An 18,267-nucleotide genomic window follows, 5' to 3' on the forward strand; every position below is an offset into this window, starting at 1 on the left:
TTAATCTAAAGCAGTATTTTTAATTGTTGCAGAAGTCAGAGCTTAGATGTCAAAGTAAAAGTGTGTTTACTTTTATTGTTCAATCATTTTTAAAAGGTGTTGAAGCCCTCGAGGGATTGTAAAGTCCTTGTTTTGATTCTGTGCTCCCCCTTGGGAACCTGTTGAAGTGTTGTTGAGCAACACACTAATTAGCAGGTTGGCACCTTGCATGGTTTATCCCTACCATTAGTGAATGAGTGAATGAATGGGTTAATGTGAGGTCATTGTAAAGCGCTTTGGCTACAGCACGCAGGAGACACACATTGAGGCTATATATAGATTTTCCATCCAGCTTTATCTCTGCAGTTCTTTCAAAACTTTATGCAAACAATGTAGCTTAATGGGTAATGATACCAAACTGAAGAACTTGTGTTTTCCCACGTGAAGTTCTGTGTGCTGCTCTCAGTACTGTGGATTTGTGGGGTCCAAGGGTCATCTGGAGAATGGGCCCTACCTTTATAGTAACATCTAGCCACTACGATCTGCCCGGAATTAGCAGATAAGATTTCTGAAAACCAAATAACCAACACACAAAAACACACATTTTGTATGATTCTCAGCACAAGTTATTTTTCCCGGAATATTTCTGAAACACTGAAACACAAGTGTAAATACATTAGTCTGAGCTGTGCACTGATCAGGTCAGGTGATGAGCTCATTGGTCTTGAATGTACATACAGTAAGTCGTGAAATTATTTTTTTTAAATGTTAAAAAATGTCTGTAGCAGAGATTTCTTCTAAATTTGAAAAATCTTAAAGAATTTTAACTCTGAACATGAACCCAAACTGAAACAAAGATATTTATTATAAACTGAAAATCTCAAAACAAACTGGATAATGATGTGACCAGCACTGGACCCAGAGCCAGCAGAGGGTCCAGATGAGCATACAGGTGAGGATCATGCCAGTAGAGCACAGCTGCATCAGCCATGGAGATCAGCACTTTGTCCGTTCATGTGGCTTTTTATTGAATTATCTGGACTCCAAATCAGAGAATAAACACAACAGAAGTCCTGGGAGAACCTTTCCTTTGTTTATTGGTCACAAATGTCTCAGGGTGGGAGCAAGAAAATCAAAACTAGAAAGAAATTGCGGTGCGCAGATAACTACATAAGATAGAAGAAATACTGAATATACAGTAAATACTACTCTGGTAATAGTTATCATTTGGTCCAAATAATACCACATCTTATTTATAATGTGCCTTTTTCAGACCCAAAGAACTTTCATAAACAATCACATTATGCAGAGACATGCAAAACTAAAAAGACTGTGATGAACACATCCAGCGTTCTGACACTATGACAAACGTTTGCATTAAACACAATTCTCTGACCAGCCCACTTTGGCAGAACCGGGTGTTCCACAATGATGAATAGATTATTTTAGCTCTTTAGATTAATTTCCCTTTCCTACTCTGCAGATTAGCCTCTAAGGCGCTGACCCCGCTCTATTATTAGTACTTGAAAATATGTACGATCTTATATAAAGACTTCTTATCTAATGAATACATGCATGCATATTGTTCGTCAGGACACGCAGGGGGAGGCGCTGCAGCAGTGGGACCGTTTTACTTTTATTGATCATTCCAGACCAGACAACATAAATCCAACTGTACATTATTTATTTTTATTACGCTCACACTGTATTACTGCGAAGATGAATTCTTTACATGTTCTTCGCAGAAAACAAGCCTCGTCCACTGTATTTCAGGTTGAAATAACAAATCTTCGAGGAAAAACATTACAATTGTTCTAGCACACCGAGTACGGCTGTCACGACCTCCTGCCACACAGCGGGATGACGCTGTTGGCCGCTCTTCCACCTCAAACTTTCAGGAGTAAAGTCCACTCACACTGCGGATATTTCAGCTCTTGCTTCTCCGGCGCGCGGGCAGCCAGCAGCCATTGTAACGAGGTACAGGGAGGTGCGCGTGCTTATGTAGAGACAGACAGCTCCAATCACAAACACAAGCTTGAAAATGTCCACCAAGACGCTGGTACACGTCGGACAGATGATTTTTCGGAAACCCCGAGCGAATGTGACTCCGAGAGTGACAGCGGCTCTAAACGCGGCGATCCACGGATACGCGAAACTGCGACACGCATCCAGCAGCACCGTGATGGGAGGCAGCGCCAAAACCAAAACCATGGACGACTTACCGGGACCGAGTTTCATCACGACACTGTACTGGCTTTTTGTAAAGGGACATTTCCAAACCACGCAGCAATTGCAAGTAAGTGGACTTGATAGACGAGTGGCGAGTGAGTGAGCGGCTCGGTTAGTCACGCAGGTTCACCTCCGGTCAGCCTGCAGACCCCCCGGGGAGTCAACAGTCAGGAATCAGACTGAAGGCACCGATAGTGTAGAGCAAGTTCATTAATTGAGATTCCTAACTGACCTCACGGCATAACAATACCCACATACACCTGATGGAGGCGCTATGACAACCACTGCATCAATTTATTAATAACTTTAAAATTGTCTTAATCCTCTAACTGAATTGAATGTGCCTGGACACTTGGCATGTGTGGCTGTATGTCATATTATTACATTATTACATCACTCATGGAGGAATAGTAACATAATCGCTTCAGTACCAGGTTGGTTTGTGGTCAAGGCATCAGAAAATGTAATCCACATCCATCTACGTGTACATATAGGTTAAGTAGGTGATAAGTATGCACATGACAACACCTTCTGAAACAACACAAAAAAACAGGCCAGTTTACTCCAAGTATTAATTTAAACTAAGACAAACTATGGATTGGAGAATTAAACAATGTTTGCTTCTATTTGCCATACAAGCGGAAGTCCTGCAGCTGCAGTTAGAGGGGAGAGGAACTCAGCAGGGACGAGATGAGTCAGATCATGTTTTTAGTATGTAGTTTCAGCATATATGTTATTCCAGATATATTTATGGGAGGCAGTAGTCGAGTGGGTAGAGCTTCCGCTTAAGAACCGGAGGGTTGCCGGTTCGAGTTCCTGCCGAGGTGCCCCTGAGCAAGGCACCGAACCCTCAATTGCTCCCCCCTCTGCGAAGGGTGGTAATATAATGTAATGTAAGTGGCTTTGGATAAAAGCGTCTGCCAAATGATCGTAATGTAATGTAATTTATATATACATACATAATATTTGACAACAGATTATGCAATATGTTCGAATGCTTTTAACACATGCTTTATAAACCATAGTTACAAATGCAGAGTCTCCTGTAGAAGCACATCTCGGTTTCAGTCAATTGTGTGGACAACAGGGATGTCCACACAATTATTCCAAATACTTATTGTTCTACATGACATGTCTCTAGTTTGACTTGGGTTGACAAGCAATCGTGGATTTGGTGACTATGCAGCTAGATTGTATTAAGGGGTAAGATCAAGAAAAATACTCTGTATGCGAGTCCTGGCATTCTTTAAGTATTTGTATATCAGGTTGAAACATGTCAGTATTGCATCATCGTCTCCCGTGTTAGCCTTATGCAAAGGGAAAGGGGCTGTATGGGGCACACTCACTATGTTTTGTTCCCCGAAGATGATGGTTATTACCATTTTATGTCCGTATATTTTATGCTTTATTTGCCTTTTAATCGCCTTTTCCCTCTGAGTATACAGCAGTTGTTCCCTCTAAAACATGTAAAATATACCCAATAGGAAGCATCAAATTCAACACAAAAATGGATGTGATCTGAGAAACAGTGTGCTATAGCATTAATATCATTAACACCCAGTACGACCCAGATGGTGCAGTCACAGCCCCCTGAGAGGCATGCGATGCTTTCTTCTTTCCAAAACTTGAAACTTTATAGGTTTGGTGTTTTCCCCTCTGTAAACTATGCTGGACTGTGGCAGACTGCAGGTCACAGTTCTGTTCCAACTGGCATGGTATCACACATACTGATGTTACTGCACACGTGTTTATGCAGGCACTAGCTTTTGAAATCTCCCGAAGATTATATTTGTGGCCCCTGGTGATAAGGAGTCAAATTTCGGAGTTGTAAAAAAAAACTCACTTTGGCTCTCCTAGCAATGTTGACATCAGGGTGTGATCCACAGTGAAGAAGATTGTGTAAGGACACTCCTGATCACTTCTCCTTACCACTACTGCTTTCCATCGCTGGTCCCCAATGAGAAATCCAACCCCACTTGGTCCACTGTGACCATAGTTCAGCCTGATTCTACTTCGCTCTCAAGGACCCTCTCTCCCACCCACATCTAGTGATCACAGTGAGGCCTCTTGGTAGTAAACACAGGCTACCTGATAGCTGCTCTGACCCTTTGGCCCTTTGGCTGGAATCCTTTGGCCTTAGTTCTCCTCAGACAGTCTGGTTTTGAGGTTGCCCCTGTTAGGCTCTAGTATATTTTATACAACCTCAACAAACACAATAGACACACAATAAAAACACTAGCAAAATTCATCACAATCTTGCAAGAACTGATTAGAAGTGTTGATACACTGCCACCAAGTGGACATTATGAAGCCAATGTTCTGATTTGATCAAAGCGTTACACTTAATTTAAGTGAGTCAAATCCTTTCGTTTCAATGAAACGCCATCTTTTTGAACTGGAGAAGTTGTTCTGTTTTGGTTGAAAAGGGAAAATGGAGTTGAAGCCTGAAACATATATGAAATGCATGTGTTTGTGTGTGTGATATGTAAGAGGGGGTGAAGGATAAATTTCAATTGCATGTAATTTGAGTGTGAATTGCATGCTGAACATGATGAATAAACTTAATCTTAAAATCTTAAAATCTTAAATCTTAAAATCTTAAAATCTTAAAAACTTAAAATCTTAAAATCTTAAAAAAATCTTAAAATCTTAAATCTTAAAATCTTAAAATCTTAAAATCATTGACTGTAAATGCAACTGTGGACATTTACCTTCATATCGTCCTATAGATCCATCTACAGTTTATCTGCTATGAAATTAATTAATTAATTTAAAGTGTATAAGATAAATGAATGGGTTGTTTATTATGTGTTTTCCACGTGAAACTTTTTCAATTCAATTAATGCTAATTTATGGTAACAGTTTTGAGATTTGTTGATTGCAATTCAATTTAAAAAAAAAATGATCAGAAGTGTTATTTTGTGTTGTAGAGTGTTGAGGAAAGCCCAGTGTGAAGTAGCAAACAGGGACAGAAACACACAGAGGATTCCATTATGATGAACATGGTGCTGATTTAGGAAAGTGCAAATCATGTTCACATATCCTTACTTGGAATTGATCGAGATGTAGAGGATTATGTCTGTAATTAGTCATGGATATTTACATATATTATATATAATTATATATATTAATTGATAAAAGTGTTGCTTTTGATTGCCATATAGATCAGGGATAGTTATATTTTTATTTCATTTTCTTTCTTGCTGCTGTGCATGCTGCTGCAGGACTGTTAGGTCTTGGCAGAGTGCACCTCATTATTGAAATAACGTTTTGCCTGTGAACCCTGACAAAAACACAAGATGGTTCTCAGACAGTCCTGCAGCGGTGCAAACAACAACAGTTGTGTGTTCAATAATTCAGTATGGCCCCTGAGGGCTGATGGCAAACTCAAAATGGCCCGCGATAGGAAAAAGCTTCCCCACCCCTGCTGTATAACGAAGCACGGCAGTCACAGTCATGCTTCATGTTCTTGCATTATTCATTATTGTCTGTTACACATATTCGGAAGTACACCCATGAACAACCCTATAAATAATAATAATAATAATAATAATAATAACAACAACAACAACAACAACAACAACAACAATAATAATAATAATAATAATAATAAATAAATAAATAAATAAATAAATAAATAAATAAATAAATAATAATAATAATAAGTAATCATTTATTGAATGTCCAATTCATAGATTGAACACAGCAAGATCTACGGTCCTCTGTGGAAATCCAAGTACGGCCCTCTGGTTGTGGTGAATGTGGCCAGTGCTGAGCTGATTGAGCAGGTCCTGAGGCAGGAGGGGAGGCACCCAGTCAGGACAGACATGCCTCACTGGAGGAGCTACCGAGAGCTCAGGAACCAAGCGCATGGGCCTCTGACAGAGTATGTAAGGCCCCTGGGTAAAGTCACGACTCACACACTTTACAGTCATTACATACATCATAGCATTGTTCACTGCTTATGAAATGTGTGCATATCCACTGCGTGACGGGGCCAGCTGTTGTTTATCCATGGGCGTGTGTGTGTGTGTGTTTGCGTGAGTGCGTGCGTGCATGCCTGTGTGGTTTCAGTATGAGTGGTGTCGGTGGGGACTTCTGAAAATTGGCTGCCTCCTAGGAGGCTTGAGTGTGTCAAGTCCATGTTGAGTGTGTCTCCTGTGATAATGTTTTACCACAGCGCTAATCAAGTTCACTGATTGAGACATTTGTGGATCGCCATTTTCAAATTCTTTTTAGTAATGATGCCCCATCATTTAGGTGCGTAGTACTTCCCACACCCATACCTGTGGATATAAGTGTACTTGTAAAATCTCTCAATATACACTTATTAAACCATAATAAACTCACAAAACCCGTGGTACGGGTGTAGCATTTCTCTGAGTGCATTTCTAGTATGATTGTGTAGCAACAGGTTTCTCCTCAGCTGTTATGCAATTCCTGTCAGACTTGTTGTGGCAGCAATCGTTTTCCTTAGCGCAACCTATGTGTTGTAATTCCCTCAGACAGAATAAGACAAGCTTGCACTGAGTGAAGTCATCCTGCGAATTTGCGCAACAACTTGAGTGACTAGGGCGAAGTTGATGTTTCTGAAGAATATACTGAAGACACAAGCGCTGGATGAAGGCATACACGATTTCAGTAGTATGTAAAAAGCAATGTCCCTAAGATAAATGGGCAACAACATAGGCTGCAAAGCTGTCAAAACAGGCTGAGCAACATGGACATCAGGGAGGAAGTTCATAGTGGTCCTTCGCTTTGAAAGGAGACAGTTGGGGCGGTTTGTGTATGTGATAAGTACACAGCCTGGGTGCCTCTCTTGGGAGTAGATTCAGGCACATGAACCTGAACCACGTGGTAGACCCAGAATATGCTAGAAGGAACGAGACAATATTCCATTAACCATGTTTAAACATAGTGACTCTTAAGGGACTAACTAAACTGATTACTGTATGACTTCTATTATTAGGATTATACAACTGTGTCATCCTGTCTGGAAACCTATTTCTCATCTTGAAATTCTATTTGTAGGATGGGGGCAAAGTGGCAGCGCATCCGTAGCATCCTGAACCCGCGGATGCTGAAGCCTAAGCATGTCTCCTCCTACAGCAACACTATCAACGAGGTTGTGACGGACTTCATCCACAGAACCGCCTTCCTCAGGGAAACCACAGGTCAGGGAGTGATGGTGAATAACCTGACTGAAGAGCTCTACAAATTTGCTTTTGAAGGTCAGTACAGATAAATGAAACTTTTATTTAATTAGCCAAGTGAATGTTAGGGAATCCTTTTTTTAAAATTTGATTCGTATGATAGAATAATGAGTATTTAGAAGAAAATGGATATGCCATTGAGCAAAAAGGAAGGAAGTGTGTGTTGTTTTGAAGTGGAATTTAGGTTTTCACAGTTGATTGCACCTCATGCCTGTGTTGATGTTTCTGACTGGTCAGAGGAGGAGACTGGAAAAAACAATACCACCCTGGATTTGTCAGAATAGTTTTGTAATTCTTGTAAACTGCTCTGAGAAAAAATGGTAAATCCAGTAGTTTCAGACTGGCCAATCACAGCCTCTGATTTTCGATTAGCATAGCATTCTGACCTTGTCACATGAAAACAGGGTTAGAGTCCATCTAATATGACATGAAGGCTTACTCTGCTGACCTTGACTGTATCACTGCTCTGGCCTTGGAAGCCGTCTGCGTCTCCTTATCTAGCTGCTCTAAAAGCTGTGTTGAAATTGATGCCTATCTTCCTGCTGCCATTCTTACCTTCATAAGTTTCAAATCACAAATATGTCTCTTGGAATTGCAGGCTTGAAAGCTGATTAGATAGTGTGAGATAGGCGTAGCCACATATACAGCTTACCGTAGATTACATTTCAGGAACATTTTACTGTGAGTCCGTGTCATTTTCAAAGCTTTCACACATTTCACTCTGTGCTATTAAATATGCTAACACTCCCACTTGTGCATTGGATGGCCTGTATGTGTGTAAACATTTATAGAAGCTCTAGTTGCATTCCTCTTAGTTTATTTATCACCCAATGGCCTCAATTTGGCTTGAAAGCAGGACATTTACAAAGGTCAACTTCCTGGAAAACTGAAACCTAACCTTTCAATGTAACAAATCCAGAGCTACTATGAACAGGATTTACAGTGTTGAGTCACTTACTTACTTACTTACTGTATGATCATTGATTTTAATGCAGGGATCTGTTCAGTGCTGTTTGAGACCCGTTTGGGCTGTATGAATGAGACAGTGCCTGAAGAAACCCAGAAATTCATCTTATCTGTGGGGGAAATGTTCCATCTCTCCCCCATCGTCATCCTCTTCCCCAAGTCCACCTGGCCCTACCTGCCCTTTTGGAAACAGTTTGTGGCCGCCTGGGATAATCTCTTCAAAGTTGGTGAGTAACATTTGGTTCCAAGCAGTAACAGTCAATAACAAAGAGTTTCATTGTGTGATACTTTCATGCCTTTACTGGGTGGCCTCCATCCGCCCTCTCACCCGACTTTGCTACTGCTTGTTATTTATTTGAAAAGGTTACTAAAGTTCAGGCTCCATGGCTGTCTTCCAGAGCACATTATCAAGTCATTTCAAGGACACTGAGCTGTTTTCGGTTGATTGTGAAAGGACAAAGTTTTCCACACAGGCCTTTGTGTCTTTGCACCACACCAATATGCAACAGCAAGTGTGAGTGTTTGTCTTATCACCAGCTTATGGTGTATATGGGCCATATTGAGAATAGAAACATACACGTGTCATTCAGACTTTAAAGAGATTGTGCTCCTGCATATTCAGACTTCCCTGAGGACCAGGTACCACTCACGCTTTTGAATGTTCTGATCAGTCCATCCGGATCTGTTAGTTCCCGGAGAGTTTCTGTTTTTCTTATTTCCTTAACATATAAGAAATAGAGATAGACAACTAAGGACTTTTACTTTTATAGTATTCGTCTATTATAAATATTAAACTGCTTTCTCTGGCAGGAACATGAAATGATATGACACTATCGGAGTTTCCTGACAGTGTGGCTGATTAGATAATGAGAGAGAAAATTACCTATCATTTTGAACTTAGTCACTTCTTGTGTCACCAAGCGGAGAGGTTGGTGCTGAAAAAAATAGAAAAGATCCAACAGCAGGTTGACTTGGACCAGAATGTGGAGGGGGCGTACCTGACACACCTGCTACTCAGTGAGAAGATGAGCGTCACTGAGATCTTGGGCAGCGTGACTGAGCTCCTGCTGGCAGGGGTTGACACTGTAAGTAGGAGTTCACATGAGTCATCGCTTTCTTTAATTTTGTGTTTATTCTGTCAGAGGAACATTCACAATGATATGAACCACACTGAAAGTATTCAGATCCCTTCACTTCATGAACTTCATGTAACTTGAGCTATGCAGGAAGAAGTCCATAAAAAGCTTACATATCAAAGCAAAACAAACCAAGATTTCCAAAGAACTCCCAGAGAGTTAAGATAGAACTATGTTGAAACAGAGATCATTGTATGATTTTGCTTACAAGGTTATGTTGGAAATAACTCAAAGACAGTTACAGTCACATTTGTGTTCTGACTGTTTATTAGTGTTGTGGTTTGGGGAAAATTGGAGGAGAGAATGGAAATGTATGCATATGGATCACTATGACTTATTTATCACAGCTGGTCACCATTGCGGCTACGCTGTACCACCTAGGAAAAGCAGGAGTTAACCGCTTTGCAGCCCTCAATTGTTGGCATGGCGACTGTAGCCATTATTACGAGGAGACACTGTCAGTGCGGCAGAGTACATTTGCGAAAGAAGAGCATTCCTAAAACGCATTTCATTTTGGCATGTCAGAGAGAAGGCGAGATCAATCTACAGGATCTGAAGTCCATTTACTCTCACAGACAATGCACCCTATGCAAATGCTGGACCCCATTTGACATTCAAATAACAAACACTTAATATCGCCCATTGAAGTAGCTTTAGTCAGCTGCTATTTCTTAGGAGCATATAGTGTAGCTAACTACATCTTCAAGAGATTAGCTTCATTCAATCAGTGGTAACTTGAAAGAAGCTACTGTTTACCCATTAGTTTTACCAAGCTACATGTAAAATCCTCTACTATACTAAGCCACATTTGCATATTCTATACACTGTTGTGAATGTGTACTTTATTGTATTGTTTTCACAAATTTGCTGTACATTTCACTGAAGCATAGCATACACAGCAGTGGTTTTTAGGCTCGCTTTCCAAGATAACCTGTGTTTCACACTGTTATAGACCTCCAACACCATCTCATGGTCTCTGTACCACTTGGCAAAGGAGCCACAGATCCAAGAAAAATTGTACCAGGAAGTGGTGAGCATTTGCCCTGGAAACAAGGTGCCACTCAGTGAGGACATTGCCCGGATGCCGTACCTGAAGGCCATCATCAGGGAGACGCTACGGTAAGAGGGATGCTTTCACATGCAGGTGTTACCCTGTAGCCACACAACACTACAGTTTCATCCAGTGAAATGCCTTTCAATGGTTATTTGTTGTGATGAATTACTTGTATATAATTAAGCTACTTAATGATAAAGAATTCTTCTGTTATCACCAGGCTTTATCCAGTGGTACCAGGGAATGCCCGTCTCACTGTTGAAAATGAGATTGTCGTGGGAGATCATCTCTTCCCGAAAAGGGTGAGGTGACATTTTGAGCTCCATGTCAGAAACCCATTGCTCATCTGGATTTTTCTTCCATATACTGAGTTGTTGAGTGCATTTCATATAACCACTTTTCACAAAATACCACACAAATCAGATATAAATCAAATAAGTCTTTGACTTGTAAACATTCTCATGTGCAACAAAGTTGCATGGAGTTGAAGATAGGTTCTTCAATACTTGTGTGTCTATTAAGGTTGATCGAGAGCAGGGGTGGGCAAAGTTTTTGTCTCAGGGGACCCAATGATTTTTAGATTTGACGGACAGACCAGGCCAGTGTGAACTTACATGAATTAGGTCTGACTGCCTGTTTTTACTGCGACTTGTCAGCCGGTTGTTGTTTTTGATCGGCGCCGCTTCACACGCTAGTTTAGCGTTATGTTAACATTTTTCTATTCGGCTCCCAGACCATGGTCGAGGAGCATAGGGGAGATGTTTCCTCCGGGGCCGAAGTTGATGCTCCGTAACTGCACAGCGGCAGTATAACGCACAGGAATCTCGATCGTTCTTGGGATGTTGGCAGCTTTATTTTCACCGGTCTCTGGCACATTCTGTACATTCATATCTTTGTACGTAACCCATAACTGTAACATTGCTCCCGCCAACGATCTATGTACTCACTGGACTCTCTCTCTCACTCGTCCACACACACACACACACACACACACACACACACACACACACACACACACACACACACACACACGCGTATCTCGGATCCGTTTAAGCAGGCCGGTATTTTGTCCTGTTAAATTCAGGGATCTGTCCATATTTGTTCCAATATTTGACAGGCCACATTAAAAAGCGTAGTTTGCCCACCCCTGATCTAGAGACTAAAGCATACCAATAAAGCTTGTACACATACAGCTCACCAAATGAAAACATTGATACATGACATTGTCCTGTGGATATCATGGTCCCCTCACAGACCCTGTTCCACCTGTGCCACTACGCTGTGTCCTATGATGAGAGTGTTTTCCCTGAGCCCCAGACGTTCCTTCCCCAGCGCTGGCTGCGAGGAGTGGAGGAGAAGGCCAGCCAGCACCCTTTTGGATCAGTGCCCTTTGGTTTTGGGATTCGGGCATGTTTGGGTCGGCGGGTGGCTGAGCTGGAGATGTATCTCCTCCTGTCCAGGGTAAGATCATCTCTATGCCACCTCTACCACAACTATGGTTTGTGATGATTAGTTTTTCAACAAGCAAAAGAGTGTTTGAACTTCCGCAGTTCTATTTGATTGCATTCCCCTACTAATTTCCTTTTTTTCCCAATAAAAAAACAGTTTCCTCTTAAGGATTAATTTAGAGGATTTTTAAAAACATTGTTGCCTCTGTACATACCAAAGAGATACTACAGATAATGCAGTTTATAAACCTAAGAGCTTTGGGTCACCATTGTTAAATCGTGATGATGCTGCAGGCAACAAGTTAAACATCTAACGCCACTCAGAAGAGTCAGTTGTGTGGAATTTGCTCTCACAGCTTTGGGTCGGTCATGTCGTAAATGTCATAAAGGACTTTCCTTTTAAAGCACAGTGCTCTGTACAGTCAAACAAACTTGATATAGTTGTTTGAAGTTGTTACTTGAAACAATAGTTCTTCGCAAGTCCAATTAACTGAATAAAATCTGTAAACTATCTTTACCTTTACCTTTAAATGGGGAATCAAATGTGTTTCAAAGTTGATATCAAACACAATCAGGACTTTTGACTCTGAGCACCCAACCTCATTCCATATTTGAGAACTTTGCAAATGAATCTACCTGCTGTTTAGTCCCTTGTAATGTCCCTTGTAGTTGTAATAATGTCAACTGCTGACAACAGTTGCTGCTGTTGGTAAACATTAACTGGAGTGTGAAGTGTATATTTGTACTTAATGGTGCTCTTTTTTTTTCCTCTCTAAAGTTGATAAAGCAGTATGAGGTGAGGCCAGATCCTACAGGTGCCACAGTCAAGCCAATCACCAGAACTCTTCTTTGTCCTGCTAAACCCATCAACCTGCAGTTTCTCGACAGGCAAGTTTAAACGGAGGTACCTACCAGCAGAGGTTTCTCTTTGAGTTGAGTATTCATACATAGTGAGGACTGTTGAAATGCACCCAACCATGAAATGAACACCAGGCGGGGTTAAGACGTTGTTGTTGTATAGATGCAATGTACAATATAGTATAGATATCCTATGAACACATTATCCTTTTAAACAGCTATTCTTTGATGATGAATTGAGATTCTGTTCCACAAATTTCATGTACAATTTTCTGTTGTCTCGTAAGAACAAAAGTAATGAATTCATCACACAAATACTTTTCAGAATTCCCAAGGACGCTTTACATACCAGTAGCTTTTTTACGTCTTAATTTCAATTAAAATTGAAATGTTGTATTCAAATGTCTTGTGAGTTTTGCTGAAACTGAAAAACACAGGCAGGAGATAGCTTTATGCTGATCTAAGCAGCAGAGATTGACTTCTATGTATGTAAGTGAATCGCTGTACCGTCACTAAAGTGCATTTAAGTGACGATTTTTATATTGTGTTACTAATATTAAAAGATCTGTGTATTACCTTTGGTTCAGTACTCTAATTCTGAGTTTGAGAACTGGAACAGGTCACATCTTTACCTTTGCCCTGTAAATGATTTCTGATTCCTTTCAGAAATTAATGCTTGTCTAATAAAGACAGAAATGACTGTCACATGGTATTTATAATGATGCTTTGTTCTACCCTTGCTGATGCTCAATTTAATTGCTGCCCCTCACCACTACCTCCAAATTGTAAGGCTACAGAATTAGTAACCACCACCAGGGGATAGTGATTACTGCACACAACTATATTTTGAACCGAGTTAGGCAGACGCACGCACGCACGCACGCACGCACGCACGCACGCACGCACGCACGCACGCACGCACGCACGCACGCACGCACGCACGCACGCACGCACGCACGCACACTGCACCCTCTCACTTAGATGTGCAGAGAGAGTGGCTGCAGCTGAAGCTTTTGCTGTTTTAAAATGCATGTGACCAGAAGGTGAGCATGTGTTTACCTAAGGGGAAAAAGGACAAATGTTGCAGGTACTTACATCTTGTTTCAACCTGCAGTAGCGTACAACTCTCAATTCAAGCATTAATTACCTTGATTTGTAACTATACAGTACATGCACCTTCATATGAGAAGAGACAAAAACAGAGACAAAAAGCTGCAAAGAGATAAATGGAGTACCAGTGTGACAGCAGGTAAGTCTGTATGTCAATGAGTGAGAATTCTATTCCATTCAAGTTGGAGCACAACCACAAAACTCCAATTAAAGTGTGAGGGATACCTTCATGAACTTCAGGGTTAAGGAGCTACAGTGAGAAGCTTATACTTGCAAGCACAGACACAGTCTCCACTACAGTGAGTCCTGTTAGACAGCTCATGTGTTTGTGTACTCACAGGCACACAAGACTGTCATGGCAACTGTTCCCTCAAAATTCCAAAAATACTACAGCGAAAAGCAAGTCCCAGAGGGGTGTAACCTGAATAATCTGATGTAACCATTACTCTGAGACACTACACTGTATATGTTCATATCAATATCAATTACATTGTACAGTTGTAGGAGTACCAATGTGTCATCACGGAGCCAGAACTTTAATCCTGAAAATTAGGTTTTCTAGTTTGTAGTTTTAATATAATCTTGACCTCATGACCATCTGGTGATCCAGGACTGAGCTGTACCGGAATGTGATAATGGAGCGTTATCTCCTTGCCGTAATAAAAATTTCAACTCATCTCCATCTGAATTTGATGATATTTGTTAACAAAATCAGAATTCTTTTTCAGAATTCTTTTTTTATCTCAAGGCACTTTACATACAAAGTATTTAAAGAAGCCCCATAAGCAAGAACTTAGCAACAGTGGCAAGGAAAAACTCCCCTTTAACAGGAAGAAACCTCATCTGCCTTGACCAGTTGGGTATAGAGAGAGAGAGCGAGAGACACACAGAGAAGCACAACAACAATAAAAAGTAAATAAAATTATATTAATAAAGTAACAATAACAATAAATGAATAATATTTAAATATAAATAAGTATGGCTAATGATATTAATACTGATAGCAGGACAGGGTCTTCATCGCTACAGGACAGGCTTCCACAGCAACCTGAGACGAGAGAACAAAGAAAACATCTGGGAGATTACACAAGAGGGGAGCCTGATAACTGAAGGCTCCTCCTCCGGTTCTTCTTTTAGAGATACTAGGAACCACAAGTCAGCCTGCATCCAGGGAGCGCAGCATTCTAGGGGGGTAAATATGGTAGTATCAAGGTAAGATGGAGCCTAACCACTAAGAGCTTTAAAAGTGAGCAGGAGGATTTTAAATTCTATTCTAGATTTTACTGGAAGCCAGTGCAGCCAGGGATCATATTTCTTCAATTTTAGCTTCACAGAAAGCTATAATTGGAGAAATATGATCCCTTTTCCTAGTTTTGGTCATGGTGGCGCTGGAGGCCAAGGCCCCATGTTACTTAGGAAATAATGAGTATATTAAGTACAGAAGTGCAAGTTTAAGGAAAGACTTGCTTGAGCAGCTTAGTCAGAATTGGGTCTAGGACAGTGATTCCTAACCATGGGGCCGTGGCCCATTGTTGGGCCGCGAGCGCCCCCTATAGGGCTGCCAAAAAAAAAAAAAATCAGTTTTGCACCTGTGGGCCATGAGGGCCGCGAGACACTCAGTTATTGTAGTGTCAAACAGGCTTTTCGAAATTTTGGGATTTTAGAAAAGAAAGTGCACTTAAAGGGAAAAATCAACAACAAAGAGGTGTGGAGATTCACGGACAAACGAGACGATCAGGGCAGGTGTCTAACCAGGCGAAATGAAATGGACACGCTTTAAAAAACACCGCGCTGGACCCCGCGAGGAAGAACACTGGGATGTTGTCTATGAACACTGGAGAGGCAGCCGGTAAAATGCCAGACTTTGGATCCGCGTCCTAAAGAAATGTGACGCTGCGCCTGGACTTTTGTGCCTTGGCGTTTATTAATTATATTAGGCTGGCCACAACTTAGACCAAAGCCCGAAACAGACTCAGATCAACACTGGAGGCAACTCTGAGAGTTTGCCTTTCCTTCATTCCACCTAGGCTAGATCTGATCATGTCTGAGTTGTGTAAAAAGTAAAACATTTAAAAAAAGTTATTTTCTTTAAGTTCTGGCTCTGCCATGCACCTTTCAAATTAATTTTCAGATTAGAAGGCTGTATTTTCATTTGCACTTTACTTTTACTTATACAGTTTATCTATTTAAGAAAAAACATTATTTTGAATGTATTTATTTTATCACCCCCATAATTTTATCACATGTCCATTTTTTTTCATCAGTTTTTATGAATCTCTCCTTTTTGTAGTTTGGCATGTTGTTGTATGTGCTGGTTTATGTTTGAAAAATAGATAAATATCTTTGTGATGAGCACATGGTTCATGTCATTTGACAAGGTTTAGGCCTGTTAAACTATAAATAGATTAAATATAGTTATTGAATACAAATCAAGAGTAAGATAACCAATTCAGTGTTAATATTTGAATGGGCCGCGGGCCCCTCTGTACTGGAAAGGTTGGGCCCGAGGTCAAAAAGGTTAAGAACCCCTGGTCTAGGAGACATGTTGATGATTTAGATGAGGAAAACATTGAAGATTCACTTAGGTCAATAAGAGAGGAACTATCAAAATATATACCGGGTTCCACAGCTGAATTTCTTTTCTAATTGTTATAATTGTATTGTCAAACAAGCTCATGAAGTCATTACAGCTGATATCTATGGGGATACAAGAGTCAATAGAGTTACGGCTCTTAGTCAGCCTGGCTAAAGTGCTGAAAAGAAACAGTGGGCTTTTTTGTTTTCTTCAATCAGTGATGAGTAAGAGCCAGCTTTGGCATTACAGAGGGCCTTCCCATACACTTTGAGGCTGTCATGCAAAACTGAGCGCGACTCTTGCTCTCTTGTGGATCGCCATATTCTTTCAAGTTTCCATGATGTTTGGTTAAGTTTGCGGGTTTGAGTGATCGCGGGTTATCTCACGATCACAATCTCGGACATTGTAAATTGTGGCACGTCACATGTTTAGTCTAAGTCTGTAACACTGGTTGATAAGGATCATCTTGTAATGGATATATAATTCAGGAAATCCCGCACAGAAAATTACTCCAACTGCAGTTTCTGTGACAGAAATTGGCCAAAATATGATTTTAACTAATTTATTTGAAACCTACAAAAGATCAACACTGACCCCTGTTGGGGACGTTTCATGCGCTCTCCATTGCATCTTCACTGATTAACTCTTCCTTGTATATTCCTTGCATATTGTACTATTCCCTGTATATTCCTTGTTGTTTCTTATATTCCTAGTTTGTGTTACAATAAATTATTTATAGAAAATTATCCAACAGTCAGTTATTAGAATTTTATCCTTTTAAGATACAATAATCAACCAGTTAGTAAATGCACGTTAACATAGATCATATCATTAATTCTAACATATAAAGTCAAAGTAATTGTTTATAGCAGGGGTCTCCAACACGTCGCTCGCGCGCTACTAGTAGCTCGCCACCCGTTTCTGAGTAGCTCGCTAAAGGTTCAAAGGATACATACATTTGACAACACGCCACTTGGTAAACCTGTTTAAATTTCTGTCCAATCAAATTCAGAGACATCCCATCCCCTTCTGTCACAAAATGATTATAAGCCTTCAGTTGTCAGTCCAACAAATGACACTGGGAAAGGGGGAAAAAATGGGAAAAGCTGACTGGTGGGACAACAGGTGGTTGTTCAAATCTGATGGGGGGAAAAATGTTGGACTTTTGAAGAGAATGCAAGATAAAGTGACAGAAATTAACCTTGGGCAGAAATTGACAGTTTTGCATTGTATTATACACCAGGAGGTGTTGTGTAAGTCAGTGTTAAAAATGAACCATGTTGTTGATGTTGTAATTAAAATAGTGAACTTCATCAAGGTAAGAGCATTGAATCACAAACAGTTTGTTGCACTTTTGGAGGAAAATGAGACTGAGCATCGTGACATAAGCTACCGCACAGCTGTCAGGTGGCTCAGCCTGGGCAAAGTGCTGAAAAATGTCTGGGACCTCAATGAATGAACTAGTCATGTCCAAAGGCAGGGAAATGATGAGAGAGACAGAGACAGCACACATGGTGATGGACCCAGATTGGACCCAGACAGTTCACAGGACAGTGGGGCAGATCAGAAGATTACGGCAGAGAAAGAAGAAGGTACTGGACTAAAATAAAACACAAAACGAAAGTTACAGTTAAATGTAATACTGTGCCAAAAAAACAAAATAAAACATAAACATGGAAACAAAACTAAAAATGGCGTG

At 40.6% G+C, this 18,267-nt stretch overlaps 1 protein-coding gene across 2 annotated transcripts; it reads left to right on the plus strand.

Moving 5' to 3' along the window:
• The first annotated feature begins 1,889 nt into the window (after window positions 1-1,889).
• Window positions 1,890-13,458, plus strand: cyp27a3 (cytochrome P450 family 27 subfamily A member 3). Of its 2 annotated transcripts, XM_076156231.1 has the most exons (9): window positions 1,890-2,275; window positions 5,904-6,094; window positions 7,240-7,439; window positions 8,417-8,614; window positions 9,309-9,472; window positions 10,476-10,642; window positions 10,798-10,879; window positions 11,832-12,038; window positions 12,804-13,458. In XM_076156231.1, exons 1-9 carry the CDS (start codon window positions 2,021-2,023, stop codon window positions 12,921-12,923), a joined length of 1,584 nt encoding a protein of 527 aa, XP_076012346.1. In that variant the 5' UTR covers window positions 1,890-2,020; the 3' UTR covers window positions 12,924-13,458. The 2 variants fall into 2 exon arrangements, with proteins under 2 accessions (XP_076012346.1, XP_076012354.1); XM_076156239.1 differs by lacking the exon at window positions 1,890-2,275 and having other exon boundaries at window positions 6,024-6,111.
• The last annotated feature ends 4,809 nt before the right edge of the window (window positions 13,459-18,267 follow it).

Source organism: Genypterus blacodes, unplaced genomic scaffold, assembly GCF_046128005.1.
Source record: "Genypterus blacodes isolate CSIRO-AG114 ecotype Tasmania unplaced genomic scaffold, CSIRO-AGI_Gbla_v1 ptg000008l_1, whole genome shotgun sequence".
NCBI lineage: Eukaryota > Metazoa > Chordata > Actinopteri > Ophidiiformes > Ophidiidae > Genypterus > Genypterus blacodes.